This window comes from Nymphalis io, chromosome 17, assembly GCF_905147045.1.
Source record: "Nymphalis io chromosome 17, ilAglIoxx1.1, whole genome shotgun sequence".
NCBI classification, from domain to species: Eukaryota; Metazoa; Arthropoda; class Insecta; order Lepidoptera; family Nymphalidae; genus Nymphalis; species Nymphalis io.
In genome coordinates this window covers 7,213,407-7,229,786 of record NC_065904.1, presented here as the reverse complement: position 1 = coordinate 7,229,786, position 16,380 = coordinate 7,213,407, and the positions used below count along the sequence as shown (strand labels likewise).

Below are 16,380 nucleotides of genomic sequence, written 5' to 3'. Positions count from 1 at the left end.
ACAGGTATTTGTTTTTCCAGAGCCTATAGATAATTTGACACACGTGATTCCATGTAGTATCTACTACGTAGTTAAAGCGTGCAATTTAAGACTGGTTTTAATAGTTTATTTAAATTAAAATACAGTCGCCAAAATATGAAGAAGTGGTACTGGTTGGCATGGTTTGTGGATGCTTGCCTTTAACGCCGAAGGTTGTGGGTTCGATTCCCACCCAGGACAGATATTTGTGTGCATGAACATGTCTGTTTGTCCTGAGTCTGGGTGTAATTATCTATATAAGTATTTACATATAGTTGTCTGGTTTCCATAGTACAAGCTCTGTACAAGCTTAATTTGGGATCAGATGGCGAGTGTGAAAAATGTCCCAGGATATTATTATTATTACAAATGTATTTTAAGATATATTATGTAACATATTGTTAGAGTTTTTTGAACAAAAAACTTTTATAATTTCTTTTATTTATATAATAATATTTATTTGAATTTAATATTATCTTTGAATGGACGCACATACATATCTTTGTAAAGATGGAAGATATAACAAAAACATTTATTTTTAATGCAATAGAAAAAAATATTATCAATTGATACTTGTTAATTTCATAGATATATAGTTTATCATAATCTTTTTGTGTATAACCATTCGTTATCATGATAAAAAAATATTTTTCCAAGTAATCGTATAGAACGGTGTAAGGTCTAAAAATAACAGGTTACAAAACAAAGAACATATGATCGCGTCCAAGAGAGCTTTCGGTGAATTCAAAACGATCTCGGACACATACAATGCGTCGTGAAATATTTCTCACGCGAACAAAGGTGTCCATCGCGAACCATAAATTTTATAGTCGTTCCGATATTGGATTTTGCGAGTTATACGCATTCGTAAAAATGAATAGTATGATTACGTATGATAACAACGTAACCTTCAGAAAATTTCAATTCTATTAATCATCAATCATTTTACATATTTAAACGATTCTTTTGTAAGATGTCCTTAACCGTCAATAATAATAAAATTGGTAAAAATTATTAAAAAAATATATCACGTCCGTCATATATATCGTGTTCATCGTGATTTTTTTTCTTTTATATTGATATAAAGTACAAAGATATCGGTTAGCATTGTAGCATTTCTTTTAGATAACGTTGTATCGAGTTTTTAAATAGAATAGGTAGTCAATAGCCAAGTTCGCACCACTAGGGCTATATCTTACATTCCAGGCACGCATCGCATGTAAGGAATGTATTGCTCAAGAGTTAGGCATTAGTAATCCTACCTTAACGTTTACATCGAAACAAAAAGCTCGATGTCACTTATAAGGCATATTGTGGACGTCCAGGGACTTGTAGGGACTTCTGGTGTCAACTTTATTGTTTACTAGTAAGTGACGTATTTAATATAATATAGTTTTTTACATGTAAACTACAATCATATCGATCTTTATTCGACACTATAAAATATAGTTGAATTAATATTTTAAATTTATAAAAATTATGAAGCTAAAAAAAGTATTTGTTAAAGTTCCATTGTTTAATAGTTCTATTGTTTGTACACAATATTGAGATATTTGAGTAAGCTTTAAAACGTTAGTTTTATCGCAGTTGCGACCCAAACGAGGTCATGGCCTAGAAGCCCAAATGCATCGGCATGTTTTATTTTATTTCTCATAGACTACAGTATGTAGATGCAAGATAATGCTATTGTTTTAATAACGTCTAATATTTTTTGAATCAACACTGTGATCATTCAATGACTTAAATTTCTACCGCACCGATCAAATCCTTCATGTCTTCTCCATCCTACGTAATATTGATGCCAAATCTGTATACAATCTTTAAATTTAATAGGAATAAAATGATTGCGTTTCTTTTTTGTGTCCAAATTCGTTGTGGCAAACGATAAATTATTATCAAATTAATTAAGAGAGATTATGCGTGTGTATGTGTGTTGTTAGGGAAAAATAGTAATGCCATTATTATCCAATGCTCTCTAAGCACAAAAGTCACTGAGCAAGGAATTGTATGTACCTATAGCGTACACACAGACACAAGGGACGAACAGATCGGCAGAACTTCTATATAAGTTAAGTGTTGGTATAAAAACTAACCTGGACACATGGCTTGTTAAGCGACACGCAGAGACCATCCGCGTCCTTACTATAGTGTTCGACGAGTTCCTGCAAAGTTCGGAAGGTGGTGCGTCTGGCAATGAAGAATCCCCCTTCGTCTAGCTGTCTGATGCGATAGTGCTTTACCGTATCACCGTCTCGGACTGTGAACAAAGGATATGTTTAGCGAGCTTTAATCATATCAAATGCATTCGGTAATTTTCGAATCGTTTTTTATATAGCGATTGGCAAACAATTAAATTTATAATAGAAATATATCAAATTGGAAAATCCAAATACTTTTTCATTTATACTAAACTTGTCGCAAGACTTAGAAATTACGTGACACGCGTCGATTTTAGACGATTAGTTGAACTGATTAGTGGAAAAACCGATACAGTAAAACTTAAAATTACCGTAACAGCCTGTGAATGTCCCATTGCTGGGCCAAAGGCCTCCTCTCCTCTTTTTGAGGAGAAAGTTTAGAGCTTATTCCACCACGCTGCTCCAATGCGGGTTGGTGGAATACACATGTGGCAGAATTTCAGTGAAATTAGACACATGCAGGTTTCCTCACGATGTTTTCCTTCACCGTAAAGCACGAGATGAATTGTAATCACAAATTAAGCACATGAAAATTCAGTGGTGCTTGCCCGGGTTTGAACCCACGATCATCGGTTAAGATTCACATGTTCTTACCACTGGGCCATCTCGGCTCTTAACTTAGAATTACCTTTCATATATTGTTCATTCGATTCCATTTTTTTCAATTTCCACTAGTTCTAATTTTGTTGATCAACCAACCAAAATTCAACGCCATGCGTCGTTGATCATGCGTCATAGAATCTAGTTGTATAATTTCTGTAATTTTTAGTCTTATCTATGAACTAATTCGTCTATAACTATGCTAACTTTGTAGGTATAAGTCGAAGGTTCCGATGTCCAAAAAAGTAATTGAATCCTGTATTTCATTAAAGAACGTTGATAATTAATATATATCATATACCGTTCAGTCCTTTAACTTAATTAGTAATTTAATATGAAAATCATCTACCAATTATAAGAATTAAATATTCTAATTTTACTTGTAAATTTTATCAACAAATCAATCAAATTATATAAAAAACAGCCATACCAGCAGACAAAAAAAGGTTTACTGTTCAATATTGTTAATTACATCAGTTATCTTCGAGTCATCGTTTTTTGCCAATTTACAAGTAAAAAATTACTGTTAAAATATTTGTTTGCATTTTTATTTTTCGGCAATAATTGTGTTACAGTCAAAACATTATACCGGGCAAAACTAATTATGAGGAACAAGTCAATAATTTAGACTACACATATAGATCAGCTTAGTTTTCTGTAAGCGTGCTAACATTAATGGTTCTCAGAACAAAGGCTATATAGCCTCTATTTAATACTCATTTCCCGGTAATGTAATGCTTATCGCTTACATAAATAAAACTAACCTAATTTATTAATGGTCATTACTCGGAAATTTCGACCGTAGTCCTTTACACTTAGTTAAAAGTAATTTTGATCGAGTTAGAGTTCTAAATGTAACACACATACAAAAAACGTAAAAACCGTGGGAATGTATTCATACCTATAAATAAAACGTATCGATAAATATGTGATTCCAAACGACATATTTGCAACCGAAATTCTTCACATTGAAGCGAAACTCCAACGAGAAACGATCAATATTCTATACATATCCAGAAAGTTTTATATATAAAACATTTTTAGTCGCCGTTTCCAAAAAAACATTAAGCTTAAACGCATACATCGAATACTAAATAACCCGATGCCGTATTTCCTGTATAAATAAAACGTCAATGACTTAACACATAAAAAGATTAAAACGGATACTTTAAGCGCCCCTATTAAAATTTTATTTTAAATCGATAATTTATTTCATCGATTCTCTTATTTTAATCATCAAGAATGAATTTATTTTTTTGTAATAATTGCGATCCGATTAAAACAAAAAATACAATATATAAAACAAATCAATGATTTACAAAACATCAATATCAGATTGGTTTATCGATTGCACTTGCAAAGGAATGCAGAACGTTGTTTTCTAAAATAATGTAATGGAAGTTTTTAAGGATTTTTATGTACATTGAAATAATAATAAAAAAAAAACAAAGTCAACATAAAATTACACGGTACATAAGCAACGTGGTTTGTGAGCAATCATTTATTCACACAATATAATTATTAGGTTATTGTAAAGGAAGTAATTATGTTATAGTTTTTACAAGTAGCTATAATATTGAAGATTATACCCGTTTCATCTTTACATCAGCTCGTTTTTACGAAATTAATTTATTTTAAATTTTTTTAATTACATTATTATCATACTGGCCATCGATACGACTATTAAAAATAGGCTAAAATCGCCAAGGACATAATATAAACAAACCTAGGGAGATGGTATGTTACAAATTGGCATTGTTAAGTCAGTAAATACTTACGAGTGAATCAAAAATAAATTATGTTTAAACATAATATATATAAGAATAAATACACTTTATCACGAGATCTCCTAAACTGTCAGCCCGATGGACTTGAAATTTGTTGACCCCGACGTGAACGCTCACTAAAAATGCATTTTGTTCATACTTCATCCAAAATGGACTTCTCTCTTATTATCACTCTTTCTATAAATTGTAGGAGAGCCCATACGAAACATCAGTAATCGTTGCCATAGTAACCGATTTCATGATGTTTATATTGATAAACTATCTGTTGCTCGCGGCTTCGCTTTTTATAATAAAAAAAAAAAAAATTACAAACGTACTATTCAGCTGTTAAACAAATAAAATGTGTAGGTAAATAATAGAATAACGATAAGCGTAGTACTGTTCGCACCCGATATCCGTGGTTCGCTTACACCGCGGCATTTTTCTTACATTTTGCCTGATTTTACCAGTACAAACTTCTAAACGAAAGGTCAAATTCAAATAATTTAAAGAGGATTTTATTCGTACACAATCAAAATATATTATGAAGCTATTTCATTGAATAATGATTAATAACATGATACGAATGTCATCATCGTTCGTTTTTACCCGTGTTTTTATTGACTAATTTGAACAAAAAGCAGTTATTGTGACATAACTATAATAGTTAGATATAAAACCTCGAGGACTTTTTTGAAAGTGATGAGAACTATAAACATGTAGTACATTATTTAAGTTATCTCTAATAGTTTTCGCAGCGCACGCCAAGTAATTACTTTTATAGAACTAATTGATAACTGATAAAATTATTGCAATTTTTGTAGAAATCTCTAATTATTTTGAAAATAAAATATAGTCTATGATAGCTTTTTGTAGGTGAACGTTTTTCAGTTTATTTTTTATATTATTATAAACAAACATATAAAAAAAAAATTTTTACCTCTGTATAATATACTAATATTATAATAGACTACGCGCGAGCGAAGCCGCGGACAACAGGTGGTATACATTATATGTATAGTATTACATTATATTATGTAATCGCAAAATTATTTTTTGATAAATGTCAAAAATATAGATTGTAATGACAGTATAGGCGCATGATTAATTTTATCAATGTATAAATTTTATTTCATTATAGAAAATGATATCGCTGATATTTTCTAGACTTTTCTTTAGAGAAATGTTCTTCTATTATTTTCTTATTTCCAAGAACTTCATTAACACAAATTACAAATATGAGTTTGATGCATATTAATAGCAAAATTCTTATTATCATTATTGAATTTAATCGAAGTGTGAACAATAATTTTCCTAGGAAAAAAAAAAATATATATTCACAGTATAATTTTATTTCCAATAATAACAATTATCATTGTATTGCACGTTTCTAAAAAAGGCAATAAACACTTAAAAGTCATCAATAATAAAACTATAATTTTCTCAGTAATGACAACAAGAGAAAAATATTTCAATTATTATTAATTTTTCCTCGGTCAGTTTACGTAACGGCCACGTGTCGATACAATTATTTGATATACTTCTGATTTCGTATCGATGTTACGAGTCGAGTGAGAGCCGCTGAACTATAATATGTATTCGTTAAAATTCAACGAAGCTATCGACGGAGATGTAAGGCCCGATTCGAGGGTATTAAACTTTTGCATATTCCAATAAAAATTCAGAGAATTCGATTCGATCGGCTTTCTTACCTGATTATGATAACACTATTGAGTGATAAAAATAGTTTGAGTAATCCAAACATTTTGGGGACAATGGGGAACATTTTGTTATTTAGTAAAAAAAAAAAAAAATTATTAAAGTGATATCACCGCCTAACTGTGACATAAATTCCATCGCGCACAAAGAAATTTGGAAACTCCTTTCTTTGTCGCACTTCCAAAAAATGGAATTCTTTACCAGCTCACGTGTTCCCTTCCTCTTATAAGCCGGGTTCCTTCAAACGAGGCGTGAAAAGACAAAAAAGTCAAAAAAAGGGGGGCGGGAAGGCGGGAGCGCTTAGTGTAGAACATTCTTCCCGACTGTACTGGCCATCGTCGCGTTTGGATTCTACTACCACTTACCATCATCAGGTGGAGTAGAGTTGCCTTCCCGACAGATATAAAAAAAAAACGCACGACTTCAAAGTTAATATTGTATTTGATTAAAATCTCAAGTTTATCTTGTCTAGACAACTTCTAGCGAACACGTAACGATGCTATGTATACATTGTATATATACACATGAATATATCTCCGGCGGGTCTACAAAATAAGCAGTCTGCGGCAAAACTTTTAGATTATTTTTAAGCATCAAATAGCTTACGTTTAATTTAAATTATCAATATATATATCAATATTTATTATTAATTGTGACTATAATATCATAATATAAATATACAAAATAACAATGACATTATATAATTTATACACATATATTTCTATGCGTCTATATGTACGATGTATTATATATTTTTACAGGCGATTTATAATTTTTATTGCTACCTCTTTGATTGCAAAATTCTAATCTAAAGTTGCCTGGAAGACTAAAATAGCCCCCTTTAATGTATTTGTGTATTTATTTTTGTATACTCGTATTTGTGAGTATACAAAATAAATACTTGTACTATAAAAGAGATATATTAAAAAGTATCTATTTTTATTGTTAAATGTTTTAAATGTGTGTCTAATACTTATATGACATATATATTGTATTATATTTAAATAATTTTGCTATTACCGAAAGGTTAACTGGTAGAAAATGCCTTATAAGGCAGTAAATCCGGCTTTTGTTACAAAGGTTACCAAAAATATTTTAAAGAAAATAAATCACGAAGTAATGTTTGTTTCGTATGTTGTTTTAAGATTACAGTATCACATTACGTAATAATTTGCAAGAGAAAATTAATATCTATGAAATATTTGGAAAGTGCAGAGACCGGCGTTCACGAACGTTACTTTGTAATTTCAACATTTTAATTTAATATTCTGTTTTGCGATAACGGTCTATTATAAAAAAGTATACATATATATATCTATAAGGATCCAATATGTCATAATAATATTATTTCTTCTTTATGAAAATTGTTTAGTTATGAATAAAACAACGGTACTTAAATAAGAGTAATGGTTACAAAATGGAGATAGTCTGCGAGATGCATAACGTATTCTCATGGCTTACGAACGTAGGGTCTTAGAAAAACTCAACCGGTTTACCGTCGACCGGGAATCGAATCACCGAGGCTATTTCGAGACGGGTTGTGTATTTTAATAGTTACGTACATTTTGTTAACCTAGTGTCTGCCCTCGGGTTTTGGTCACGTTGAATTTTGCATCTTTACCTCTTTTTCCTACTGCACTACTTTCTTAAGATATAAGTATTCGCGTCGGGTCGGCTTTTAATGTCAAACGTAATGTCGCTCTCGTTGTTTGCATTAATTAAATTTTATGTAGACGGTAGACGATGCATTAAATGTTTAACAGATGGAATACAAAGAAGACAAATGTCAATTTTGGTCATTTGCATATCTTATGTGATAAAACAAAATAATAAAACCTAATCAATACGAACTTACAATAACATGCTTAGGAATTGAATTTTATAAAGATTAAAATTAAACATTTAGGTGATACATTAATTTATATTATCTTTTGTCCATAAAAATACTGAGAGTTAATTTAAATTTCTTTCAATACAATCGAAATACTATTGTTTCAAGTAAGGCTTTTATAAGCAATGTCGGCACGTTACAGAATTTAATTAAATCTAAGGTTACCAGTGTTTTGGAATGTAGATTATACTAAGAATAACCGGCAAGAAATTTTCACAGGAAAAGAAATATATAGTCAACTAGATACAATTAAATTTATAACTGTATGGAAGTTAACGAATAAGGAATTTAGGATTAATTTATATTCTTGTATTGTATGTGAGCAATATGAGTAGGTAAGTGACGCTCCAGAGATAGCAATTACTATTTACTACCATAAAATGTAACAAATGTTACTTTTCGATACATTTTGTTATGTATTCACTTAATTAGACAGAAAAATATTTAGGAAAAAATAATCCGTCTCATTCTTGGTCTTTTGTTATGGATGGATGATTATGAATAAGGTATTCAAAAATATAATTATGAATGATGAAATGAAAAATGTAATAAAAAATTTTATTTACCTGACAATGAGAAGTCATTATGACGGCTCTCTGAATCTCTGATAAGGAAAGCACCATGTTCGTTCTCCGGCAGAAGCAGTTTCTTTTCAGCTTCGATTCGCTTAATTTTACGGAAGTACCATCTGAAATAAAAAGAAAACATCTCAAGATTGGCAAGTACGATCATGAATACTTACAATAAAAACTGAATTGTTTATCCAACGTGATATCACTGCATATGCACAGTATAAATTGCTTTTTTTTTTAACTCAAGATCTATAATTATGTTCAAATTACACGCCAATGAAGTTGCGAACATACGGCCCGTTTACAAGGTTGGAAAGTTTATGATCTACTAATACTAGGAACCACCAATCGGACTGACTTTTTGCATTATATAGCCTACATATTACATATACATTGAGAAAGATTTAAAGAATATATATATTCAAGCTATGATAGTAATCATAAGGGTAATGGAAGGTGTTTGGTTATGTATTTATCGTGTGATTATCAACAAAGATGTATTATCCGGATTGAACGCAGATGAAGCCATATAACTTGATGATGTGATTGATCGATTTTGGCCGCGACGGCTATTCTCAAGCCAAGACTAGCCAGCTGCTAGGGGCATATTATGGTGCACAAGTGTGTGAGCAAACACAAGTACACTCTAATAATTCGATTCAAATTTCAATCAAACTCAAAAACTCGACATAGGACTAACGGCTTTACGTGCTTTTGCCACAGAGAGTACATTGCGAACTCTTAGACTCTGGACTGAGAAGAAAGAATGTACTGAGAATTTTTCGACAAAAAGTCTATTATCTGACCCGAGTTTTGAACCCAGGACCTATGTATTTGACCTTATAAATAAGGGACTAGACCTAGAAGCCAGTCGAGTAACGTAAAACATAGCCAGTTGATAAAGCATCGCCCAGAAAGCGGGGCGACAATGACTCAACGTTGACGAATGAATAAGTATTTTGCATTCAATTGGCGTGAGCGCGCTGCGAAGAGAGCAAACTTATTGTGTTAACACGTCCAACATAGGAGTACAAGCTTATGCGAATTGTATGATTATTATAAGTGTTCATAGCTAAAGAGAAAACATAACAAAAAATATTACTGATTTACATTTGTATTCGATGAAAGTTAATCGTTTAGAGAATTTGTTCAAATAAAATATAATAACATGGTTACATTTAATAAATGTAATAAAAAATAAGTTTAAGTAACACCAACTTATCTGACAAGACTTTTTTCCTGTTAAGTTCACACACTATTTCACTGCGGATTGACAGACACATGTAGGTATATACATATATTAGAATTTATTACATGCAGATTTTCTCACGATGTTTTTTTTTCAAATAAACTCAGCGTTGCTGGCCAAGGATTGAAGCCGCGACCTTTGTTTAAGATCAACGGGTGGATAATTTATGTCCAGCCCGTCTTGGGTCTTGAAAAATGTATATTTATTTTAATTTAATTACTTAAATAACGATCAAACGTGATGACAAATCTATAACGACATATAGATACATAATATCCTCCTTATGTTTCGTTTCGTAAGTTAAAAAGCCTAACAATGGTATTGCATGATATTCCGCTACGCAGCCGAGGCCGTCCGACTCCCAACAAAACCGGTACAATAATTTTAAGCCGTCGTGAAAAAAAAAAACTTCTTTTTCAAAACTCACATTCGTAAAACTATTTGCGGAAATGATTTTTATATTTATTCATTCGAATTATATATTATATGATAGATAATACTTTATTAATAAAGAAAGTACGTAACATATTCAAATTATGGGATAATTAGCGATGGTAGCCATAATATAGTATTCAAGTGTTGTATTTTTATTGTATTCGTGATGCGGTTCGGTTCAAGCGGTAATTATAATCATTCATTGGGAATATTCCGAGAGGCATGAACGGACAATTGGATTGTAATTAAGTTAGTAATTTATTTTTCCTTTGGATACCTACAAACATTCTTTTCTGCATTTTCTAAGTAAAGCATTAATCCCGCTTTTTACATAATACATAAATATTGTTAGTGCTGTAAATTATTAAATAAATAAATGAGTAAGAGACTACAATACGCGCAATATAAGTTTGCTGGTCGGAAATGAAAAACAAGTTTTTAAAAACAAAAGTATTTCGTTTAGTAACTAGGACTAGAGACGACTATTATGCTGGTACAATTATATAAATACGCTTATTTTATATTTTCATTTTACTTGAGTTATTCATTATTTTATTATAAAGAAAGCCAAAAATATACAATATAAAAAAAAGTAATTATAAGTTTCGTATAAATCTACGTAATCTCGTACAAATAAAATACCGTTTCCTACCTCATCTGGTCGCATTTTAATTGAATTTCAATAATGATTTGGGACTATTTAATTAGCCAGGTTTATGTTAAAACCAGTCAAATCGCCAGAATTAAACCTGCAAATTATCCAAATACCGTTTGCTCCCATTTTAATACTCACACATCTTTATGTTTGCTTATTAAAAATATTTATTTATTTGCATAATTATGAAAATAAACAATAATTTTAAAAAAACAGTTGCATAAGAAAATTTAATAATACGTTATCTAAATATGGTTAAGGATATTAACCATTAAATATATCCTATTGTATACTTTATTGTATGCTGATCACAATTGGATAGTAAAATCTTAGTAGAGGATAGAGGATAGATTATAATCAATGTCGCAATAATAATAAAAGTAAAAGGGCTTTGCGTCCTGAAACTTTTATTACCAGCTAGTGCGACCTTGTCACGTGCTAAGGGCATGCTAAGGGTCATAGATCGGTTACTAGGTAGTCCTGATCGAAGGTCTAATGCTGGAAAACGCATTCGGAATTGATTGATTTAAATCATGTACCGGCATCATCCTTATTGACACATTGACATATATAAACAGTGCCTGAGTTGCTTTTGTATAAATATTGATAAAGTATTATTATTATTATATAAAATAATGATTATGTACAGGAGTAAAGGTAATGCCAATTTCAGCGACCATTCTCTAGCCAGTCAGTAAAGCAACTGTATGGGACATATTATAACGCAAAAGTGTGTTCGCAAACACAAGTGCAATTAATTCCCTCACTCTTATAATCCATTGGGACAGCATTCCATTACGACCGGAATGAGATCAGACACTCTGAAGCATGAGAGTGTAAGCACTGCCACCTTCAAATTTTAGACCTCGGAGTCTGTGGCCTTATAAACTAGTCACTTTATTTAAAACAGGTTCGATAAATGAGACAGACTTTACTGTGACTTTCAAACTCTAATTCAATTAAAAGCTTTAATTCAGTAGTTACGTATTAAGAAATTGTTAAAAATATTTACTGGTGGTAGGGCTTTGTGCAAGCTCGTCTGGGTAGGTACCACCCACTCATCAGATATTCTACCGCAAAACAGCAATACTTGATATTGTTGTGTTGTGTTCCGGTTTAAAGGGTGAGTGAGCCAGTGTAATTACAGGCACAAGGGACATAAAATCTTAGTTCCCAAGGTTGGTGGCGCATTGGCTTTAAGCGATGGTTGACATTTCTTACAATGCCAATGTCTAAGGGCGTTTGGTGACCACTTACCATCAGGTGGCCCATATGCTCGTCCACCTTCCTATTCTATATAAAAAAAAAAATTACTTGGTAAATATTTTCAAAATAAAAATATTTCAAGTATTATAATGTAGATATCTGTATTTTACATATTTCTTAGTGAAAATTGAAACGTTTACTAAAACTATGTGTAATTGCGACAGGGTGATAATACTGTGGCTAATCGTGGAGTTCGGTTGAGTCATTGTGTTTGCGATTTGTATGCATCAAGAAAGCAAACGTCAGGGGACAGATAAAACGCACAGGACGAACCAACAATTTAAACACGCTTTTAACTATAACGTAACACAAATGTTTCACTAATAATAACAATACGGAATGTATAATTACAAGCTGCAAACGAACCAGACGCTCGAACTTAGACTAACCTTGGCCTGCATGTTGTGAAAATGAAATCGGTTTCTGAATAGCTATTTTCTCAAAAAAATTAATCTCGATCAGCCGTGGAACATTCCTATTTATCTTAATTTACACTAAAGTGATATTTTCATACAAATATATAATTATAATAGGAGTTGTGACACGAACAAATAAATATGAATGTACTGTTACTTGTTAGAAAAAAAAATACAATACATAATATTTAAGTTTAGTTGTTTTTGTCGAATAACGTAAATTTAATCTTGAGTATAAATTCAAAGTCTCCTAGGTCTCTTATTAGCATACATCAATTCCTGACGTTTATTATCCTTGTAAATACTGGAAATTGTCTTGTGGCGCTTGAATCGAATGGAGTACTCCTAATGAGTCACTATAAATTAAAATTGTACTAAGACCTAAGTACTAAATTGTTTTGTTAACTATAATTGTACTTGCTTCGGCTATCAAAAAATAATTATATAAAATAAGCAAATAATATAATATATATATATATATATATATATTATTATTATTTACTTATAAAATTTCGTTACTAACTTTAACCAGCATTCATTTTTATCTGTACATAAAATTAAATTTCGTAAAATTTAGTCGTTCTTCGTTCGGCTCTTATATGAAAACTGACATCGTTCTCGCAAAACTGTTACACAGTTACGAAAATTATTCATAAGTTTAATAATATTAATAGTTTAACGAGAAGAACCTTGAAAATAAAGAATTAAATATATCTAGCAAACAATATTCTAACAAGTTTCTAAATTCATAAAGTTTGTTTAAACAGGCACCGCCTTACATATTTATTTTACATGTTTCAATTGGAGAGATTCGAAAGTTCAAATAACAAACTGCAAACATGAATAGCTTCATTTATTATCAAGACTTGTCAGTTACTGGAATCTTTATTCAGACTAAACAGCAATTTCAGGGTTTGAAAAAATATCCTAAAATAAATTTCTTAGAAAATAATTTATGTTAAAATATGGCCGAAGCTTTGATCAACTTTTGAACTGAAAGTCTTGTAAAAATAAAAGGAATCTTTTGCTTATTTTTTTTATTATTTTTGATCTCTTTTGATTTGGGTACGTTTAATTAAAAATAATCTTAGTTTGTATAGTAAGAAAAAGAAATAGATAAAGTATAAATGAATAAGACTAAATTATTTTATCTTACCGCAACTAAATTTATTTGACCAGTTGTAACATCAAAAAATAATAAAACCATTGGCAATAATTTAATGATTATAACATCGTATTGTACATATTTTGATCATAGAAAAAATATTTAAATCTCGTATGAAAAAAAAATTATCTTAAACTTTTTTCCATAATGAGAGAAATGAGAATTTTACAATGGGCTATGGGTGGGTTGGCGATCGTTGAACTTTTGCGTGCCGATGCAAGAACGTTTTTTTGCTAAGCCAGTCCTACCTGACTTAAGGTTGTTCACTAGATGGGTAATCTAATTATAGGGTTTCTATCCCGATAGGCATTCTCGTCGTATACTTCGATACTAGTTTTTTTTAGGGAGAGCTAGTTCGTTGCCTAGTCAGATATTGTTAAGACGTATAAGGGAGAAGACAATAAACGTACACCTGCAATAATGCCAACTGTTTTTTTTTAAATTAATAAAAAGATAATTAGATTTAAAGACAATGAAGTAGTTTCTATCGATTATCCGTTAAGACATCTATATCAGATGTAATAAAACGTGTCAATTACGTGTGATATTGATCAGGAAATTTGTCACATGTTTCGAACCGTGTTGATGTATATATAATATGTATTCATGAGAAAGAATATCAATGCACGTGTAATTGATTCAACGGTTGTTTATATACTTAAATGTTTAATAAGTTAACTAGTAGGAAGAAAACTGACAACTAATTATACATTGAAGTCATCATCTATTGTTGATTGGAATTGTGTTAAGTTTTTTTTATGAGATTTCATAGTTCTAGTTTTTATGCTATATAACTTGAAATATAAAACAAACTAAAAAGGAAGCTCGTCTTAAATTGTTTAACGTATTGTATACCTTTCACATTCGTGATTTTCCATTATATTTGTATGAAAATAAGAGTTCCTATTGCTTTTGACTAATGGGTAATGTAAACATATCGTTGAACTGATATATTTAGAGCAAGAAGAATTCTCATGAAAAGAGACGCATGAACTAAAAACCTCATTAAAGATAATAAAATAAACGGTATTTTTGCAGGCCAATATATGTTTGTCCGTTACTTATTCAGAGAACTGACAGATAAGGATAACAGTCATACACATCAAGGCATCCTATGAATTTACAATAAGGACGTTGAGGCAAGTAGAAGTGTCAAGCAAAAATTTCATATATATCAACAATTTTATCATTACGTACATATGTATTATATAACTTATAATCAAAATATCATCGACTGGCTGACTCAACAAAGGACCAATAATCCGAAACTATAAGGTTCGAATGACTTGAAATTTAGTATAGCAACTCCTTCCGCGACGCAGACGCTCACTAAGATCTATATAAATCTATCTATATATATAATCTATCTATATATATATCTAGATGATAAATGAGGTTTCTTATCAGTTCCTCTTTGTCTTTTTTGTATTTTGTACCTTTACATTTAATATTATTACTTAATATTTAATATACATTTAATATTATATATAAACATATATAAATAAAATATGTTACAATTCTTCTGTGCGAGTATATGTCACTGGACTCTTTTTTTGTGTGTGTATTTGAGTGGGTGGATGGTTTAGATTAAAGCGTGAACTATTTATTTTTTATACAAAAAAATAAAACAAATTTTATCTGTCGGGGCAGCTAGTATAATTATAAAATTGTTTGTCCTGACTGACTCAAAACATAGTCAAAACTACTGAATCTAGACAGCGGTGGAACAAAGGTTAACGAATGCGTTATAACGAACGCATTCGTTAAGTAATTATATCCTGGGACATTTTTCACACACGGATATCTGATCCCAAATTAAGTTTGTACAAAGCTTGTGCTATAGAAACCAGACAACTGATATACTACATATACTACTTTTTTTTTTTAAATACATACTTATATAGATAATTACACCCAGACTCAGGACAAACAGACATGTTCATGCACACAAATGTCTGTCCTGGGTGGGAATCGAACCCACAACCTTCAGCGTGAAAGGCAAGTATCTACCAACCACGCCAACCGGCTCGTCGTTAAGGATGTTTAGTTATATCAATTTTAAGGATGGTGATGAAATGTGAACTATGTATGAATTTTACTCGTACGAAGTCGGGACGGGCAGCTAGTGGATTATATTTTTAAATTCATTGTATATATTGTATTTAGACGGTGTAAACAGGAAAGGAATGAGTGTTACAAATGGTCTGTTTAATAGCTTATTAACGCAATGGATTACTTAGCAAATTTTACAATGAGTCGTTAACGATTAGTGCCATTTGTTTTCGCTCAGGTAAGGACATGATGATGATGCGGAATACAAAAGCGTCACCGGGAGGTACTGCGAAAATTTAGTTACATCGTCACAAACAATACTTTACTTTACAACAGCAATGATATCCTAATATAAAACATATTTAATATACCTACGCA

The 16,380-nt window shown here is 31.0% G+C and overlaps 1 protein-coding gene across 2 annotated transcripts in view; it reads right to left on the bottom strand.

Moving 5' to 3' along the window:
* Positions 1-16,380, bottom strand: part of LOC126774822 (tyrosine-protein kinase Src42A) — a 66,021-nt gene that overhangs the window by 19,782 nt on the left and 29,859 nt on the right. For both annotated transcript variants that reach the window (XM_050496446.1, XM_050496445.1), the window contains exons 2-3: positions 8,759-8,880; positions 2,112-2,275 (exon numbers count right to left, since the gene is read on the bottom strand). In XM_050496446.1, the coding sequence (XP_050352403.1) occupies positions 2,112-2,275; positions 8,759-8,880 (286 nt within the window). The remainder of the gene's footprint in view (positions 1-2,111; positions 2,276-8,758; positions 8,881-16,380) is intronic.